This window comes from Oncorhynchus keta, chromosome 14 (assembly GCF_023373465.1).
Source record: "Oncorhynchus keta strain PuntledgeMale-10-30-2019 chromosome 14, Oket_V2, whole genome shotgun sequence".
In the NCBI taxonomy this organism is placed as follows: domain Eukaryota; kingdom Metazoa; phylum Chordata; class Actinopteri; order Salmoniformes; family Salmonidae; genus Oncorhynchus; species Oncorhynchus keta.
Window position 1 is genome coordinate 50,479,304 of NC_068434.1, and position 20,568 is coordinate 50,499,871.

General features: G+C 41.8%; 1 protein-coding gene and 1 long non-coding RNA gene across 6 annotated transcripts in view; one reads left to right on the forward strand and one right to left on the reverse strand.

Annotated features, from left to right (window-relative positions):
* The window catches only part of LOC118394113 (regulator of G-protein signaling 3-like), a 93,112-nt gene extending 72,712 nt beyond the window's left edge, over positions 1 to 20,400 (reverse strand). The window contains exons 1-9 of one of the 5 annotated variants that reach the window (XM_052462634.1): positions 20,241 to 20,400; positions 19,522 to 19,552; positions 12,896 to 12,946; positions 12,234 to 12,292; positions 11,731 to 11,825; positions 11,496 to 11,564; positions 9,119 to 9,179; positions 7,995 to 8,133; positions 6,721 to 6,800 (exon numbers count right to left, since the gene is read on the reverse strand). In XM_052462634.1, coding sequence (XP_052318594.1) covers positions 6,721 to 6,800; positions 7,995 to 8,133; positions 9,119 to 9,179; positions 11,496 to 11,564; positions 11,731 to 11,825; positions 12,234 to 12,292; positions 12,896 to 12,926 — 534 coding nt within the window. In that variant the 5' untranslated portion in view covers positions 12,927 to 12,946; positions 19,522 to 19,552; positions 20,241 to 20,400. Of the gene's footprint in view, positions 1 to 1,112; positions 1,298 to 6,720; positions 6,801 to 7,994; positions 8,134 to 9,118; positions 9,180 to 11,495; positions 11,565 to 11,730; positions 11,826 to 12,233; positions 12,293 to 12,895; positions 12,947 to 13,745; positions 13,999 to 19,521; positions 19,572 to 20,021 lie in introns of those variants that run through there. The other 4 variants (XM_052462635.1, XM_052462636.1, XM_052462633.1 and 1 more) reach the window with 4 other exon arrangements.
* Positions 14,824 to 16,441, forward strand: LOC118393578 (uncharacterized). Its single transcript, XR_004827575.2, has 2 exons — positions 14,824 to 15,000; positions 15,897 to 16,441. It is a non-coding gene; the product is annotated as an uncharacterized LOC118393578 (long non-coding RNA).
* Positions 20,401 to 20,568: the final 168 nt, after the last annotated feature.

A 20,568-nucleotide genomic window follows, 5' to 3' on the forward strand; every position in this document is an offset into this window, starting at 1 on the left:
TGACATTATTTGAGTCAATTGGGAGGTGTTCCTGTGGATGTATTTCAAGGCCTACATTCAAACTCAGTGCCTCTTTGCTTGACATCATGGGAAAATCAAAAGAAATCAGCCAAGATCTCAGAATAAAAGTAGACCTCCAGAAGTCTGGTTCATCCTTGGGAACAATTTCCAAATGCCTGAAGGTACCACGTTCATCTGTACATACAATATTACAATATTACACAATTATAAACATCATAGGACCACGCAGCCTTCATACCACTCAGGAAGTAGACGCGTTCCGTCAACTAAGAGATGAACGTACTTTTGTGTGAAAAGTGCAAATCAATCCCAGAACAACAGCAAAGGACCTTGTGAAGATGCTGGAGGAAACAGGTGCAAAAGTATCTATATCCACAGTAAAACGAGTCCAATATCGAACATAACCTGAAAGGTCACTCAGCAAGGAAGAAGCCACTGCTCCAAAACCGCCATAAAAAAGCCAGACTACGGTTTGCAACTGCACATGGGGACAAAGATCGTACTTTTTGGAGAAATGTTCTCTGGTCTGATGAAACAGAAATAGAACTGTTTGGCCATAGTGACCAGAGTAATGTTTGAAGGAACGAAGTGGAGACTTGCAAGCTGAAGAACACCATCCCAACCGTGAATCACGGGGGTGACAGCATCATGTTGGGGGAGGGAATGTTTTGCTGCAGGAGGGTCTGGTGCAATTCACAAAATAGATGGCATCATGAGGTAGGAAAATTATGTGCATATATTGAAGCAACATCTCAAGTCATCAGTCAGGAAGTTAAAGCTTGGTCGCAAATGGGTCTTCCAAATGGACAATGACCACAAGCATACTTCCAAAGTTGTGGAAAATGGCTTAATATCAACAAAGTCAAGGTATTGGAGTGGCCGTCAAAAAGCCCTGACCTCAATCCTATAAAAAAATGTGTGGGCAGAATGTCCCCCTGCACCTATCGAATGAGAGCACTGCTAATACAACACTGCTGATATATTACATGTATTAGTCTCCCAGTGCACACAATCACAATAACCTGTTCCCCAGTCCTTTTCTACCCCCCCCCCCCAACTGTGTCAGACCTGAAGAAAGTAGTATGACAAACCTGAGGCAGATTCCGTCCGATGCAGACCCTGCAAAGCCCGTGGATGGTATGCATAGCTTCAGCAGATTAAATTATACATGCGGCAGATAGCATATTATTCAGTAAGATATCAGATAGAGCAAGTGCAATGTGAAGTGGGACCAGTAGCCTGCTTTGCTGGACTCTAATGCTGTGAACCAAGCATTTCCACTCATGGGAACCCAACTCGGCAGAAGAATAGCAGGAAACCACCTTCCAACCCCCAACCTGTGGCCAAGCAGTATGTCGGTGCTTGATAAGCCAACGTGTTTCCTGAACTAAACAGGCACAGTGGTGTCCCTCCACTCTCGGTACATTTACCCTAGTCTCGTGTGACTCATGTTAACCCACACACAAATTTCCAATAAATGTACTTCTCGTCACCTTCATAGGAATCAGGGTTTGTGAAAAGATGTGTAAAGTACTTTGAAGTGCCTTCATGGAAGGACTAGGAAGGATGGTTTTAGTAGAAAAGTTTATTGTACGATCTATTTTATATTTATTTCCAAATTTTATCTTTGTGTTGTTTTTATTGTGTTACGGTTAAATGACTCAACATAAGTTATTTTTAATTTCCACCACAGAATAACAGTAATGCTTTGGACAGCAGACAATACAACACATTTTTTTTCAATCGTAAAGAAATTAAAACATTATTCAAAAAGTGAGGGTTTGTGAATCCCTGATTCTGAGGCGAAGAAAAAAGTTATTTGTTTGACCAGCTTCCACTGTGGGCTGAAAAGGCCCCTCCCTCTACAGGAGGGAAAACACAGAGTGCTTCCAAAATGGCACCCTATTCCCTGTATACTTTAGTGCACTACTTTTGACTTGAGCTTCATAGGGCTATTCTCATAGGTTCTGGTCAAAAGTGGTACACTAGGCTACATGGGGAATAGGGTACCATTTCCGACACACCCACAGTACTTGTACGTGGAATCAAACAGCAGATTAAACTTAAAACACTGCGATGCCCCAGCTTCAAATTACAGCCAAAATGTTGGCTTTTGCTACTTCCCATCTTTGTCTGTGGGACTAGGAAACGTAGAGAATGCCAAGCAGACTGGAGGAAGGTGGAGTAAGAGAGTTAGAGGGCAGGACAATGAAGTGCTATTTGAAAGACACCAACATCAATAGCCTACACTTCCCTGTCATTATTTTGCCTTTTTCTATTATCAGCATAAGCACTTTTAACTTATTACAGTAAGAGTGGGGGGTGGGGGGTGTCCACATGATTGGTTTGTGGATGTTGTTGCTAGTCCATTCCTTTCCATTAAAACTCTGCTAGAGAAATGCTGACGCAAAACCTAATAGCAGAAGTCAAATTTGACATTAAAATGTAAAAAGATGATCTATATGGCTAAGGCTATATATACAGTACCAGTCAAAAGTTTGGACACACCTACCTACTCATTCTAGTGTTTTTCTTTATTTTTTACTATTTTCTACATTGAAGAATAATAGTAAAGACTTCAAAACTATGAAATAACACACATGGAATCCTGTAGTAACCAAAAAAAGTGTTAAACAAATCAATATATTTTTTTATAGTTGAGATTCTTCAAATTAGCCACTCTTTGCCTTGATGACAGCTTTGCACACTCCTGGCATTATTTCAACCAGCTTCATGACGTAGTCACATGGACTTAACAGGTGTGCCTTGTTAAAAGTTCATTTGTGGAATTTCTTTCCTTCTTAATGCGTGTGAGCCAATCAGTTGTGCTGTGACAAGGGGTGGTATATACAGAAAGATTGCCTTATTTAGTAAAATACCAAGTCCATATTGTGGCAAGAACAGCTAAAATAAGCAAAGAGAAATGACAGTCCATCATTATTGTAAGACATGAAGGTCAGTCAATGCGGAAAATTTCAAAAACTTTACGTTTCTTCAAGTGCAGTTGCAAAAACCATCAAGCGCTATGATGAACGTGGCTCTCATGAGGCCTACCACAGGAAAGGAAGATCCAGAGTTAGTTTATCCAGAGGATAAATTCATTAGTATTACCAGCCTCAGAAATTGCAGCCCAAATAAATGCTTCACATAGTTCAACAGACACATCAGACACATCTCAAGATAAAATGCGAATATCTCAAGATCAACTGTTCAAAGGAGACTGTGTCAATCTAGCCTTCATGGTTGAATTGCTGCAAAGAAACCAGTACTAAAGGACACCAATAAAAATAAGAGACTTGCTTGGGTCAAGGAACACGAACAATTGACATTAAACTTGTGGAAATCTGTCCTTTGCTCTGATTAATCCAAATTGTATATTTTTGGTTCAAACCGCTGTGTCTTTGTGAGACGCAGTGTAGGTGAACGATTGATCTCCGCATGTGTGGTTCCCAACATTAAGCATGGAGGAGGAGGTGTGATGGTGCTGTGCTGGTGAGACAGTCGGTAATTTATTTAGAATTCAAGGCACACTTAATAAGCATGGCTACCACAGCATTCTGCTGCTATACCAATCCCATCTGGTTTGCACTTAGTGGGATTATTTGTTTTTCAACAGGACAATGACCCCAAACACACCTCCAAGCTGTGTAAGGGCTATTTGACCAAGAGGGTAAGTGATGGAGTGCTGCATCAGATGACCTGGCCTCCACGATCACCCAACGTCAACCCAATTGAGATGGTTTGGGATGAGTTGGACCGCAGAGTGAAGGAAAAGCAGCCAACAAGTGCACTGCATATGTGGGAACTGTCAAGGCAAACGGTGGCTACTTTGAATAATATAAAATATATATATTTTTTTAAATTGGTGGTTGGATACTACATGATTCCATGTGTTAACAATGTAGAAAATAGTAAAGATAAAGAAAACCCTTGAATGAGTAGGTGTGTCCAGACTTAAGACTATATCCAGCTGAAGTGGGAAGTTCACATACACCTCAGCCAAATAAATTTATACTCAGTTTTTCACAATTCCTGACATTTAATCTGAGTAAAAATTCCATATCTTTGGTCAGTTAGGATCCCAACTTTATTTTAAGAATGTGAAATGTCAGAATAATAGTAGAGCAAATGATTTATTTCAGCTTTTATTTCTTTCATCACATTCCCAGTGGGTCAGAAGTTTTCATACACTCAATTAGTATTTGGTAACATTGCCTTTAAATATAGTAGTTCAACTTGGGTCAAACGTTTCAGGTAGCCTTCCACAAGCTTCCCACAATAAGTTGGGTGAATTTTGGTTCATTCCTCCTGACAGAGCTGGTGTAACTGAGTCAGGTTTGTAGGCCTCCTTGCTCGCACATGCTTTTTCAGTTCAGGGCTTTATGATGGCCACTCCAATACCTTGACTTTGTTGTCTTTAAGCCATTTTGCCACAACTTCGGAAGTATGCTTGGGGTCATTGTTCATTTGGAAGACCCACTTGTGACCAAGCTTTAACTTGGACTGATGACTTGAGATGTTGCTTCAATATATCCACATAATATTCCTACCTCATGATACCATCTATTTTGTGAAGTGCACCAGTCCCTCCTGCAGCAAAGCACCCCCCCCAACATGGTGCTGTCACCCCCATGCTTCACGGTTGGGATGCTGTTCTTCGGCTTGCAAGCCTCCCCCTTTTTCCTCCAAACATAACAATGGTCATTATGGGCAAACAGTTATATTTCTGTTTCATCAGACCAGAGGATATTTCTCAAAAAATTATGTTATCTGTCCCCATGTGCAGTTGCAAACCGTAGTCTGGCTTTTTTATGGCGGTTTTGGAGCAGTGGCTTCTTCCTTGCTGAACGGCCTTTCAGGTTGTCGATATTGGACTCGTTTTACTGTGGATATAGATACTTTTGCACCCGTTTCCTCCAGCATCTTCACAAGGTCCTTTGCTGTTGTTTTGGGATTGATTTGCACTTTTCGCACCAAAGTATGTTAATCTCTAGGAGACCGAACGAGTCTCCTTCCTGAGTGGTATGACGGCTGCATGGTCCCATGGTGTTTATACTTGCGTACTATTTTTTGTACAGATGAACGTGGTACCTTCAGGCGTTTGGAAATTGCTCCCAAGGATGAATCAGACTTGTAGAGGTCTTGGATGATTTCTTTTGATTTTCCCATGATGTCAAGCAAAGAGGCACTGAGTTTGAAGGTTGGCCTTGAAATACAGCCACAAATACACCTCCAATTGACTCAAATGATGTCAATTAGCCTATCAGAAGCTTCTAAAGCCATGACATCATTTTCTGGAATTTTCCAAGCTGTTTAAAAGGCACAGTCAAATTATTGTATGTAAACTTCTGACCCACTGGAATTGTGATACAGTGAAATAATCCGTCTGTAAACAATTGTTGGAAAAATTACTTGTGTGATGCACAAAGTAGATGTCCTAACCGACTTACCAAAACTATAGTTTGTTAACAAGAACTTTGCGGAATGGTTGAAAAACAAGTTTTAATGACTCCAACCAAAGTGTATGTAAACTTCCGACTTCAATTGTATATACACTCCGGGATGCTGGCCTTCTAGGCAGAGTTTCTCTGACCAGTGTGTGTTCTTTTGCCAATCTTTTATTGTCCAGTCTGAGATATGTATTTTTCTTTGCAACTCTGCCTAGAAGGCCAGCATCCCGGAGTCGCCTCTTCACTGTTGACATTGAGAATGGGGTTTTACGGGTACTAATTTAATGAAGCTGCCAGTTGAGGACTTCTCAAACTAGACACTAATGTACTTGTCCTCTTTCTCAGTTGTGCACCAGGGCCTCCCACTCCTCTTTCTATTCTGGTTAGAGCCCATTTGCATTGTTCTGTGAAGGGAGTAGTACACAGCGTTGTACAAGATCTTCAGTTTCTTGGCAATTTCTCACATGGAATAGCCTTAATTTCTCAGAACAAGAATAGACTGACGAGTTTAAGAAGAAAGTGCTTTGTTTCTGGACATTTTGAGCCTGTAATCAAACCCACAAATGCTGATGCTCCAGATAATCAACTAGTCTGAAGGAGGCCCGTTTTCAGCTATGCTAACATAATTGCAAAAGGGTTTTCTAATGATCAATTAGCTTTTTAAAATGATAAACTTGGATAAGCTATCACAACGTGCCCTTAGAACACAGGAGTGATGGTTGCTGATAATGGGCTTCTGTACGCCTATGTAGATATTCCATTTAAAAAAGCGGCCGTGGATGACTAACTCTAGGGGTCCCGTTGATCAGTACCAAATTAAGTACAGTAAACTTTCTTTGTGCCCCATTTATGAAACAATCTGCAGAGTACTCTGCACCTTCATGCTCTGGTGCCTCTAGGGCAATTCAGGTGTTAATTGAAGGAATGTGTTTTGCTTTTTAAATTGCTTGTAACAAAGTATACTTACTTTGTATGTTGTAAATGTAATAAATTGTGTTCATGCAGAGCTCCCTTGAAAAAGAGCACTTGGTCCCAAGGGGACTCCCTGCTAAAATAAAGGTTAAATAAAAATATGAAAAATGTGCCTTTAAAGCTTTTAGAGGCCAAACACTGCCAATATCCATGAATCAGTATCCATGAATTTTTCCAACACATGCTTTGGCAATCACATGGATGTCAAACACACTTTCATCTATACTGTACTGCCCTCTCTAGAACTAGAAAGGAGGAGAGATGGAGTACTACTCACTGTTAAGCATAGCATATTCTCTGGGCTTGAAGGCAGCACCGTCCCAGAGGCTGGAGCACCATGGTTGGACAAGGCAGCTTCTGAAACATAGTCCATAGAATCCCAAGCTGAAGCACTGCTCTTCCAAAACATCTCAGCTCAAAAGTAGCAGCCACTTTGCAATGAAAGAAACAGCGTCCGGACTAGCTCTCTGCACTCTGATAGAGTGCACTGGTAAGCTTTCCAGTAGCGAGTCAATAAGGCTCTGGAGTTCAACTCAGAGAGAGTCGTGTGCTGAGAGCTCTGGGCTGTGGAGATCACTCTAGATTGCGGTTACATAGACTTCTGTTTTCAGAGACAGAGAAAAAGGGATGCGTCCTTATTGCATGACTCCTACCCCCTATCCTGTCACTAGGGCTTCCTTAGTGTAACCTTGGTGATTTACAACTCTCTCTTCAGTAACACTGTCTCCTAAAACATCCTGAATGAAAGGGAGCCATTCAATGGAGACAATACCATTGGCTGCTTTCGCACATTCTAAACAGCTCCATGTCAGAGAGAGCCTCCTCCTCCCTCTCCCACCTTTCCTCCTTCTACTCAGAGGAGATCAAACGTAATCGCCTGCATGTCAAAGTGGAGGAGAAAAATGGATGAGAAAAGAGCACGTTGAGGTATGTCAGGCATCTCATTCAGCAGCCTGCCTTTCCAACGGCGTTGTTTCCCTGATGTTGAATCACTCAGGACAATCCAAAGTGAAACATTTCAATTAATTTGTTTACGGGACATATCGGTTTCACTAAAGACATAGTTGTCACACCCTGAACTTAGAGAATAATAAGGATCTCTATGTTTGGTTAGGACAGGGTGTGACTCGGGTGGGAAAGTCTATGTTTTCTATTTCTTTGTTTTTGGCAGAGTGTGGTTCCCAATCAGAGGCAGCTGTCTATTGTTGTCTCTGATTAGGGATCATATTTTAGTTGTCATTTTCCTTTTGGGGTTTGTGGGATCATGTTTTCTGTTTAGTGTCTGTGCCAAACAGAACTGTTTGCTGTTTTGTATTTGTTTTTTTGGTGTCATCAATAAAAACACTATGTACGCCTACCACGCTGCGCCTTGGTCCACTCTTCCTTGTACAAACAAGAGCCGTTCGAATAGCCATAAAATGTTATTAGATATATAGTAGCTGCGCAGCACTTTCCTTTTTCACAGTTGCAAGCAGGAAAAAGAATGAGAGAAAAATCTGTCCAAATGGACCCATTTTCCCGGACCCTCATTATCCGGTGAATCCCACCTACCCCGTGGCTTAGAAGCCAGATGCGCCCGTCTCAATTCACCAGCAGAGTCCTGCCTGCCTGTGAGGTGTCTCGAAGCCACTTTCAGATGCTTGCTTCTCCCCAGCTCTTCGCCCAGGAGATAATACCAGCCACTGATCACCTAGCAGACACAGTATAATATGGTTAGTCAAAAGTCATAAGCCTCTGATGGTGGGGGGTGTCAAAATTAAACACTGTCTGATGATTGGTCACGCTAGTGTTAACATTTATATGTTTCTGTGGGTTAATGTGTTTGTTGTTGTGAAACAGGATGAGTAAGAAAACGAGAGTAGGGCATTAAAGAGAGAGAGAAGAGAATGAATGAAGAGACAGATGACAGAGACAGTGAAGAAAGAGGAGAGAATAAAATAATAGTCTGTTAAAATAAGACTGCAGGGAGGTTGATTTTTTAAATTCTACTTTGTGACTTTCAGAATGCTTTCATGACGAGGACATGTAGCAGCGCCAAAGCCCTGCCCAGATAACTTAATCTATCTCATGACCACCTCCCTCAGGGTTGCATGCACAGTAACTTTGAGGTTCACTGCATTCCAGCAGCTGATGCCCAACCGAAGGCCAGCCCAGAGCCCACAGATGGCTGTTTGTGTGTGTGTTGTATGTGTGTGTGTGTGTTGTATGTGTGTGTGTGTGTGTGTGTGTGTTATATAAAGCTGTGTAGCGGTAAACAGTGGATGAGATTTTGTTTTTTAAATAGCAGTTAATCCGGCAGAAATAATTGCCTCGACAGCACAAGCATATGTTCTGGTCACTTAATGATGTTTTCATGCTGTTTTGCCCATTTTGTGTGTAGATGCTGTATTCTAGTCATGGTTCTCATCCTATATACTGTATATTTATATTTCGGACTCTGCTCATTCTGATATTACTCATTCTGATAGGTCTTCATTTCTTGTTATTTTTATTGATATTGTATTGCTAGATATTGCTGCACTGTTGGCACTAGAAACATACGTAAGCATTTCGCTGCACCAGCAATAACATGTGTCAAACTGTGTACCTGACCAATACATTTTTATTCGGTTTTTCTTCTCAAACACACAACAAAAAACAGGAGTCCCAACCTGTAGTATTAGAAGATTAGTCACCTTTGATGAAGTTATGAGTGAGTGTGTTCCAAAACTCATGCAGCCCAGGAACTCACTCCTCCTGTAGACACAAGAGCTCCAGAGTTAAGTTTCCCTTAGATTCAACAACCTGCCCGCTTGACCCTATCCCCTCCTCTCTTCTCCAGACCATTTCCGGAGACCTTCTCCCTTACCTCGCTCATCAACTCATCCCTGACCGCTGGCTACGTCCCTTCCGTCTTCAAGAGAGCGAGAGTTGCACCCCTTCTGAAAAAACCTACACTCGATCCCTCCGATGTCATCAACTACAGACCAGTATCCCTTCTTTCTTTTCTCTCCAAAACTCTTGAACGTGCCGTCCTTGGCCAGCTCTCCCGCTATCTCTCTCAGAATGACCTTCTTGATCCAAATCAGTCAGGTTTCAAGACTAGTCATTCAACTGAGACTGCTCTTCTCTGTATCACAGAGGCGCTCCGCACTGCAAAAGCTAACTCTCTCTCCTCTGCTCTCATCCTTCTAGACCGATCGGCTGCCTTCGATACTGTGAACCATCAGATCCTCCTCTCCACCCTCTCCGAGTTGGGCATCTCCGGCGCGGCCCACGCTTGGATTGCGTCCTACCTGACAGGTCGCTCCTACCAGGTGGCGTGGCGAGAATCTGTCTCCTCACCACGCGCTCTCACCACTGGTGTCCCCCAGGGCTCTGTTCTAGGCCCTCTCCTATTCTCGCTATACACCAAGTCACTTGGCTCTGTCATAACCTCACATGGTCTCTCCTATCATTGCTATGCAGACGACACACAATTAATCTTCTCCTTTCCCCCTTCTGATGACCAGGTGGCGAATCGCATCTCTGCATGTCTGGCAGACATATCAGTGTGGATGACGGATCACCACCTCAAGCTGAACCTCGGCAAGACGGAGCTGCTCTTCCTCCCGGGGAAGGACTGCCCGTTCCATGATCTCGCCATCACGGTTGACAACTCCATTGTGTCCTCCTCCCAGAGCGCTAAGAACCTTGGCGTGATCCTGGACAACACCCTGTCGTTCTCAACTAACATCAAGGCGGTGGCCCGTTCCTGTAGGTTCATGCTCTACAACATCCGCAGAGTACGACCCTGCCTCACACAGGAAGCGGCGCAGGTCCTAATCCAGGCACTTGTCATCTCCCGTCTGGATTACTGCAACTCGCTGTTGGCTGGGCTCCCTGCCTGTGCCATTAAACCCCTACAACTCATCCAGAACGCCGCAGCCCGTCTGGTGTTCAACCTTCCCAAGTTCTCTCACGTCACACCACTCCTCCGCTCTCTCCACTGGCTTCCAATTGAAGCTCGCATCCGCTACAAGACCATGGTGCTTGCCTACGGAGCTGTGAGGGGAACGGCACCTCAGTACCTCCAGGCTCTGATCAGGCCCTACACCCAAACAAGGGCACTGCGTTCATCCACCTCTGGCCTGCTCGCCTCCCTACCACTGAGGAAGTACAGTTCCCGCTCAGCCCAGTCAAAACTGTTCGCTGCTCTGGCCCCCAATGGTGGAACAAACTCCCCACGACGCCAGGACAGCGGAGTCAATCACCACCTTCCGGAGACACCTGAAACCCCACCTCTTTAAGGAATACCTAGGATAGGATAAAGTAATCCTTCTCACCCCCCCCCCCTTAAAAGATGTAGATGCACTATTGTAAAGTGGCTGTTCCACTGGATGTCATAAGGTGAATGCACCAATTTGTAAGTCACTCTGGATAAGAGCGTCTGCTAAATGACTTAAATGTAAATGTAAATGTAGATCTAGAAACAGCTTCCTCTCCCCCATTCCTCACCTTTAATGGAGAAAAGGCTAAACTGACCCAAGATATAGGGGCAACTATACCCTACATCCACGGTTCCAAAGGGAGACGTCACTATAAATATGACCCTTGTTTTTCTCATTTTCCCAGTCAATGAAAATGTAATCCAAGTTCTCCTTCCTCCATATCATAAATGGTAATCTGCCCAATACTGCAACAGCTGACAGGAGAGTGCTTCAAGGAGATGCTTGCCTGGAAATGTGAAATCTAGATCACAGTGAAATCTGCCTAAATTCACAATGATCTGCTTGTACTGTTCTGTGCCAAGTGTTTCTCAACCCTTCTGATGCCAGGGACTGGCAAGCTATAGTTTATCCTCTTTAGGGGGCTGCTTACATTAGCACTGTATAACTGATTAAATTAGGGTCAGTTAACCATCTCAGGGACCAGCCAGCAACATTCCATGGACCAGAGGTTGACAAACTTCATCACACATATAATAATAACATATATTCAACGAACAAAGCTATATACAACTAATAATAAGAATAATAATTCATCATTATCAAAAAATAAATAATACTTGAAATAATGAAAAACATGAAATACCTGGAGGATGGGTTGCGATTCCACACAGTGACCAGCAGTCTCTTCTGATAATCCTCCACACTAATAGCCCTGAGTAACAGAGATATAACACTTTAGCTTATTAAAATCTTCAGGTATAATGCTTTATAACTTGTTGGAAGTATGTAAGAGCTCTCATAAGGCTTAACATTTGTATGTATCAAACATTTCAACGGACTGAAGGGGATTTCACAAGAATTTAAAAAACACCACTCACAGCAAAAAGGTCTCAAGGAAGAGAGGATTTTTGCAGTCTAATACAGTTTCGGTCTTCCGATGTGTACTGTGATTGAGGTCTGGGATAATCGCTAGCTGAAATTGACAATAATTGGACTCATATAATACACAAACAGACAAGACATTTAAAGTTCAAATCTGGGATTAGTTTTTTCAGAAAAACTGCAGCCCTGCCACTTGGTGGGTAAATGTAATGCTAGAAGGTGACATCCATATGGTAGTTGAATTTTTGGAGCTATGCATTTTTTGTTTATGTTCTTGTTGTTTAAAAAGAATGGAGTAATTGTTTGAACACCTAGGCCAGGATTCAATCCAATTACACATTGTAGAGCCATGTCGATAATGCGCCTTTCACAGAGATACATGCTGCTTATGCAGGCTCAATCAAAAATTAACCAATGTCAAGCGCACTACAACGAATGATCAGATTGAATCCCTGTGTTAGTTTCAACTGTAAACAAACTAAGGGAAGCAAGAATTTACCTTGACATAAAAATCACATTTCCTATTTTCATTCCCAAGGAGTCCTCTGGCTTCAATGACTGTGAATGAAGAGTTGTGACGAGTACACAAGAGGTTACACATCCAACCGTCTACTGCAGACCAAATAACATGGAATACTTACACAGTACTTATGTCAATAAAAGAAAATGGTGTTTAATGGGGCAAACAACTTGAGCCCGGGTTAGTTGTCCAAACGTTTTATTCAATCACAGACCCATATTATCATTAATTAGTTAATTGGGGCGGCAGCGTAGCCTAGTGGTTAGAGCGTTGGTCTAGTAACCGGAAGGTTGCAAGTTCAAACCCCTGAGCTGACAAGGTACAAATCAGTCGTTCTGCCCCTGAACAGGCAGTTAACCCACTGTTCCTAGGCCGTCATTGAAAATAAGAATTTGTTCTTAACTGATCTTGCCTAGTTAAATAAAGGTAAAATTAACTTTACCACACATTCAAGATTTAACCACAACCAGGGGCCGTATGTAACTAGAGTAGGAGTACAGATCTAGGATTAGGTCACCCCTGTCTAAGTAATCTTATTCATTATGATCTAAATACCAAACTGATCCTAAATCAGCATTCGTACTTTGAGACCCCTTATGAAAATGGGCCCTGATCTTCAGTATACTGCATAACATACTTACTCTGAATATTAAGGCAGCCATTGTGTGGCATTATTGACACGCTCAGCTGACCTAAATGTGAAAGAAGAAACATTCAGTAGGGCGTACAGTAAAAAACAGGAGTAAGGCGCAGGAAGGGCTGTCCTGGATCATATGATGACAGTATGTTATTAAAATGTGACAGTTTGCCACATTAATAACTTATTAATCAGATAATTATGGCCTCCATACAGATGATTAGGCATGTTTGATCACATGAAGGCCATAATGACTCACTGAGAGCAGAACTAACCAAGGACTGATCCTTCTAATTATTTTAACTAATTCAATTCCACAATTAAAAAAACTGTAATTTTCAGAGCCTGGGGTTGAGTCCCAAATGGCACCTTGTTCCCTATATAGTGCACTACTTCTGACAAGAGTAGTGCACTAAATAGGGAATAGAGTGCCAATTGGGATGCAAGCCAGGGTTGGGTGTAGTGGTAGCTCTGCCAAATCAAAACTACACACAGTCAAACCCCAGGTTGGCCACTTTCCCGTCATGATACTCTACTCTCTATTACTCTTTCAAGCGTCCCACTGTTGTGCCAAACATGAATTATTCAATACGAAGGGGGTTTGGAATTACAAACTCCTTTTAGGAAAAAAAATCCTGCTACGCCTCCAAATGGCCCCCTAAAGAACACCATAAAAATGTGCACATAAATAGGATGAAAAACCACCAAAATAAAATACACATTTTTGGGTTGATTCAACGTTTCAAAATAAAAACAAAGGCATATTAGCTCATTAGGTTACTAAAACAGTAACATATTGTCAGCGTGCAGAAACAAGACAAACCCATAAATAAAGTAGAAACAGAAAAACTCACCAAAGGTTTGTAAAAGGGTTGAGGATGTCTGTAACTTGACTTTGCCTGAATTTATCACTGGAACTTGACAGTTGTCCATATCATAATGATGCTCAACAGTAAACAAAGACTGAAGACTGCTAGCCTAAATAAAAACCCTTCTCCACATTACTTGGCTCAATCCATGCTCCAAAGGAATCCTCAATGACCCAAATAAATCAGTTTGTCAGTGAATGTGCGGCCAGTCAAGAGAGAAAAAGACAACTGTGTGTGCTCATAATTCTTAACCACCTTTTGGTTTTGAACAGAATTTGGAAATGGGGGCCCTCTGATTGGTTGGGAACTCATTTGAATGGAGGGAGGGGCCAGTCCACCTGCTGCTACAGCTAGAAACAATTGAGTGACTTCTTTGCTATGTCAGTGCTCCAGATTGCCCTTTCACACCAGAGCATTATGACGGGATTTCACCCTGGAGCCAGCCACACTCAAAACATGGACCAGACCCCTCATGGGCCCCTGGAATGCTCTGAGGAACCACCTGAGCCCTTCCCAACACATTGAAACCCCTCCAATCTAGCTCCGGGGTAAAGTTTCCCACTCGGCACAGATCTAGGATCAGCTTCCCCTCTCCCAATCCTAACAGTAAAGTAACTGTCTAGCGAAAATCTCACTTTTAAAAGTTCATATTTTGCTACCACATTCCCGAAACAATGTTGTTGTATTATACTCATATGTGGCCAAAGAATCAATTGGCGAAAAAGCACTTCAAAAACCCCACCTCAAACTTGTATCTCAAACAGATCGTTTAAAAATACTTAGTATTTCCTCATAGAGGAGTTTGTCATCCTCTTGAGGAGAATGAGCTGGCCAATCAGCGGTCTACTATCATTCATATTTTTAATGACCGGTAGGTACACACCCACACTATTACAACAGAACATTTTCCTTTTAACAGACTTAATTGCCCTTTTTTGGATGGAAAAATATTTAAATCATATTGAAATTCATCTGTTAACACTGGGCAGTTACTTTAACCATTAGTGGGGGAAATAATAAACTGACCCAAGATCAGCGTCTAGGGGGCAACCTTACCCTTCACCATGTTTTACTGTTGCCAGTTCAGGTGAGCTCTAAGATCCTAGCCGTCCAAGTAGTGGTCTGTTATCTGTTAATGGACTTTCATCTTTATGAGTTACTCATTCTCACCAGCCAAGCAGCAACTTAAAGCCACACTAAGATGGTGATGAATGCCAGAGTGGGTCACAGACAACAAAAGGTGAACAATGCATCCCAAGGTTCATTCCATGGCATTTTTACAAAGCAAGTAGCACTTGGTTTATGGTATATCAGTAGTGCTAAACGAGTAGCAACTTTTTGACAGGAAATCATACAGACTGTCTTCTAAAATGCACTGTAATGAACGGTAGCCATTGTGTTTTAGTGTCAATGCTTTTCAAGATTTCTAAAGAGTAAAGAAACTACTTTTGCTGCTGCTGTTGCCTTACAACATGAAAACAACATGACGTCTGGCTACACAAGACTACAGCCGCTCTATGCAAGGCTAATGTTGATAGCAAAGCAAGCACTCAAGCAACAGTGCATGACTGTAGTTTTGATACGGCAAAACAACAGCCTTTAATATAACGCCACATCATATTTTTCTGTCACTGAAGATATACAGCATGTACTGTTTATCAGGGTCACTTCCCTTTTCAATTGAGCAATGGACTTTACCTAAAAGTATTGAGATTCGATACTGAGTATACGAAACATTAAAGGGGAATTTCACCCTGGCTCTGCCACGGCATTTAGTCATTACTATATTAACGACATTACATTTTTATCGTAAACATCACAATTATCCAAACCAGAAGCTAGAACAAGCGCATTTTTATTTCACTTGTAGAATCGGGAAGTTTGGACTCCCTGTTTATTGAGCTGCTCATAGTGAACCAAAGTCTGGCATTCAATGCTGATACCGCCCGCTAGGTAGAGGGGGGCATGCACACATGAACGACCAACACACAGTAATCTCAGAATTTCTCTAGGCAATATTTTTTTTGATAACGTTTGTTTATCCCTGTTTGTCATCATGACCGTGTGGTGTCCTGTGGCTGTGCTAGTTACAAACAAGCGCGAAAATTAGTTATCTTTCACCATTCTGCCTACCAGATTCACCTCGATTCTGCCAGTGCCTTGGGACTATCAAGAATGATGCGGTGACCAAACATTATCAGAAGGATTTTCAGGCTGAACTGATGGGGAATACATTTCGACGACAGCTGAGAAGTGATGCGATACCAGCAATGTTTTTTCTTCACCAGAAAACAGAACATTCTCAATTAACGTTAACTAGCTAACGTTACAGTCCTGCAAATCATATAGCTATCTTTTGGTATACACACTGGCGTACAGCAGGTCAGCCATCACGATGCGATGGCGCCATCTGCTGGACCTGCCAGGTCTCGACAGGCTCTCCGGACAGGACTAATTGGGGCTGATTGCTCACCAGCTGTAGCAATCCCATGTAGCTGCCAGAAGGGCAGCACACAGGGGAGAGAGTAGGGGAAGACAGGACTCCCGTATAGTTGGGGACAGAGGTAACAGGAGTGAGTTCAGTTTGATCCCCACAGGATACAGCAAGACCAAGAAGACAGTATCCCAGATAGGGTCTCATGGGGGAGACCTATTATTTGAATAAACACCTTTGAAACTGAGCTAATCCAACTTTGTCCGTATCTAATCTGTGTACACGTTTTGACCCAACCCCTGGTCTGCCACAACACTGTTAATCAATTTTGCCTATGCCATGGTAGTCACTGCTAGACTGATAGCTACCTTCATTAGAGTAAACATGTTTGTTTGTTCTTTCATTCTATCTTTGACTGATGTTAGCGAACAAACTAGTTAATTTGACTAGATAAAGAGTATTTCAATTTGGTAGCCATCTATTCTACACTTGTCTGGAAAACACTCCATTACTAAAAATATAATTGTCGATATAGCTAACTCACTGTGTGTTGGTAGCAATGATGCATTTCTATAAATCTTCTATGATTGGTTAGCTGGTTCTCAGCCAATCTCAGCTGGCTGGCAAAGTTGCTGCCAATTTAGTGACACTAGTTAGCTCACAGCAAGAGAAAGACGATCGTGCCTGGGGAACAGTGGGTTAACATGGTATAAACATGAATTGGGTAGTGTTTGTTATGGGGTTACAGGTGGTTAGAGGTAGCCTGAGGACAACAGTACATTCTAGACCATGTAATCAATTTAGTCTAATCTTCAAATTGTACCTTTTCTCTTTGTAAAACAGGTTATCTGGAGTCATTCCACAGTGCCCTGCTGAAAAATACTGCAAAGCGGGGGCATTGTGTACACAAGCATGAGGGAGCTGACACACCTTGCGGTTATGGAGCACAACAATATTGTGGAACAGAAACCAGCAAGGGACACTGAAATGTAGAAAATCAAGACTACAACAGTAATTACAACCACCTCATTATTCTCTCTGCAGGGATTATCCTCAAAACACAATACCAAGGCACATCTACAAAACTCCCCTGCAAAGGGCTACTATTGACAAGAATGATCAGTCAAAGTCAATGGGCTAGTGGAGTTTTACATACAGTACTTTGAGATGAGGAAGGGGGTTTTGGTTGAAAGAGTTGTGCTTAGACAGTAAATGTATGAGAACGATAGAGGAGAAATGGCACCTCATTCTCCCATACGCAACAATTCATACTGTGTGAGAACTGCCTTCCTAAGACTTTTCACACCTTTAGTCTCCCATCCCATTCACTTTGTTGACTGATCTTTCCTCTCAAAAGCAGCTCCCAATGTCCCCTCATTGTCCATAATGAATATGCTAGCAGGTCCCATTAGGTTAATACCTTTACCAACAAAGGCATGTTGCCCTACGTCCTTTCCACAAAAAGTGTAAAATGCTAAGACCACAACCATGTCTTTCCAGGAGAGGTGCAGTACCAGCAAATATTCCGCAAGAGGAGCAAACAGTTGGTGGTTAAGAAACCCTACACCATTATCGGGAAAGTCTTAACCAGCTGGCCATTGCCATAAGCACAAAGAGTATCAGCTTCCCCAGCCCACCATTGCCAGTGTATCGAAGCCAGATGGACTATGGCTGCTTTTACACAGGCAGTCCAATTAAGATTTTTTTTCTCCACTAATTGGTATTTTGACCAAACAGATCAGTTATAAAATATATCTGATGTGATTAAGACCATTTAATGGATATCAGAATTGGCCTGCCTGTGTAACCGGTGCGAATTATTAGAATCAGGTGGGCTAGATTAGGGTTGGAGTGAAAACCTACAGGACTGTTGCGCTCCAGGAACAGGGTTGGATAACCCTGATGTAGAACCACCATAGCATAAATATGGATATTTTTTTATCAATCTTCAAAATGTATCTGCTCTTATGGATTCACAGAAGATCAAGTATTTAAATACACTTTACAGGGCTATGTAGCATCACCCAGATATCAAAAGAATGTTTGTTTATTTGTCAAATGTAAAATACAGAAGAGTGTACAATATTTAATCCTAACTCAAGAGACCCGAGTATTCAAGAACAATGGTATATGGTAAAAGTAACATACAAAATAAATAGTATCAACAGTGTAGTCCAGTTCAGTGTGTCCAAGTATTTTTCAGGTGTAAAGACACACACGTTCAGGGAACTGTAGTTAGAGATTGTTACAGAAGATAATGTGATTTACCCAAAGATTTTTGCTGACATCTTGTCGATTTCAAGTCTTCTCTCATTGATCGAGACAGGTGAGTGTCCACCCCAAAGTGCTGCATGTCAGAGACCTGTCTCAATCAATGAGTGAGAAGACTTGAAATAGACATGATGGCGGTGCACATATTCTTGAAGTACTTTGTGGAGAATTATTTTATTTTAATAACAGCATTTTCTAAATTCAAACTGACCCCTGCCACTGGATAAGGACATTTTATGAGGCTCCTTTTTCCCTGAATCGAGGATGAAGACAGCATTGCTAAGGTCGGTCAAAAATTCTCTGTGCTACACCAAACAGTACCTATCATGTAACTCCCAGTAATGGATAGCAAAAAATGTTGGTTAAATCACATTATCTGGTGTAACAATCTGTAGCTAAGAGAACTGGTGATCAGCAGATGATGGGTCATGGTGAAATTGCCATTCCAAAGACACATACAGTAGTTCAGGGAAGCGGTGGTTTGTGTGCAAAGTATAAGAGTACTGTAAGTACTCCCCCCTGTTCAGAATGATGATATGACACGACGTTATGATTAATAATTTGTTTATAGATGTGATAGGCGAAGACCTTTTAGAGTTTAATTTGAGAGGTGGTAACTCTGAACTGCTCTGGTAGTGCCCCAGATCCTAATGAGTTAATTGATACATGATTAATTTAAAATTAGGACTGTAGTCCTGAAGTCAATTGTGTAAATCCACTCATTCAAGTTCTTCAAGTACCAGTGGAAAATGGTAGCTTGTTCCCTGCACACAATTTCATTGTTGTATACCATTAAGTATTCAACCCTTTTGTTATTGCAAGCCTAAATAAGTTCAGGAGTAGAAATGTGCTTAACTCAAATAATAAGTTGCATGGACTGACTCTGCCCATCTCTGTATCCCTCACATTATTATCTGTAAAGTCCTTCAATTGAACAGTGAATTTCAAGCACATATTCAACCAAAAATACCAGGGAAGTTTTCCAATGGTTTTGCAAAGAAGGGCACCTAATTGGCAGATAGGTAAACAAATATCCAGTAGACAACATCAACTCACATGGGTGCCAGAGGAGCTTGCTGTTGAAGATCTGTAAGGAAATTGACCTTAGTTATTTTTGTCACAATGGGTTCATGACACATAAATGTGAAAGTTATTGACAGTTGAGATAGTATGGGTTATATGCCAAATTATTATTGTTGGGTGTATTGACAAAGAAAAACTTCCATCCTAGCACACAAGTATTGTCACATTCTGACCTTAGTTCTTTTGTTATGTCTTTGTTTTAGTATGGTCAGGGCGTGAGTTGGGTGGGTTGTCTATGTTCGTTTTTCTATGTTGTGTTTGGCCTGGTATGGTTCTCAATCAGAGGCAGGTGTCCTTAGTTGTCTCTGATTGAGAATCATACTTAGGTAGCATTTTCCCACCTGTGTTTCGTGGGTGATTGTTTCCTGTTTTATTGTTTGTGTCACCGTTCAGGTCTGTTTCGGTTTTCATTATATTTGTTATTTTTGTATTGAGTCGTGTTCAGTTATTATTAAAGTATCATGGACACTTACCACGCTGCGTAGTGGTCCGATCCTTGCTACTCCTCCTCAGAAGAGGAGGAAAGCCGTGACAAGTATAATGTGATACCATAATTGGTGAGCTAGTAGTGCACAAAGAAACATCACGAGCCACATGACTCATTTTTGCAGCTTTCCAGTTCTAGACTTCAGGGAGAGAAAGGGAGAAGGCAAACTCCATCTAACCAGTTTTGATGTATGGAATCACATTACCGTTGTCCTAGCTAGTTAGCTACCGGCGTTGTCATCTCTGCCTCTTCTTCTGTGGGGTTTATCGAGAGTTAGCATCAACGTTATGGTACATTACCGCCACCTCTGCCTGCCGCCTGTGTACTGTAGTCCTAGCTTTAAAATGGACCAATAGAAGTGTAATGTCCCAAATTGCGAGCTTCTCTCTTTCTTGGACTCACGTGAGTCTTTTTATGCGTTCTTTCAGACAGGAATATGGGCCTATTTCTATGACTAATTTCAAATGTCTTGTGTTTTAACAGGGAATTAGGGTATTTAATTAAGCTAATGATATTCATACACAGGTTAGTAG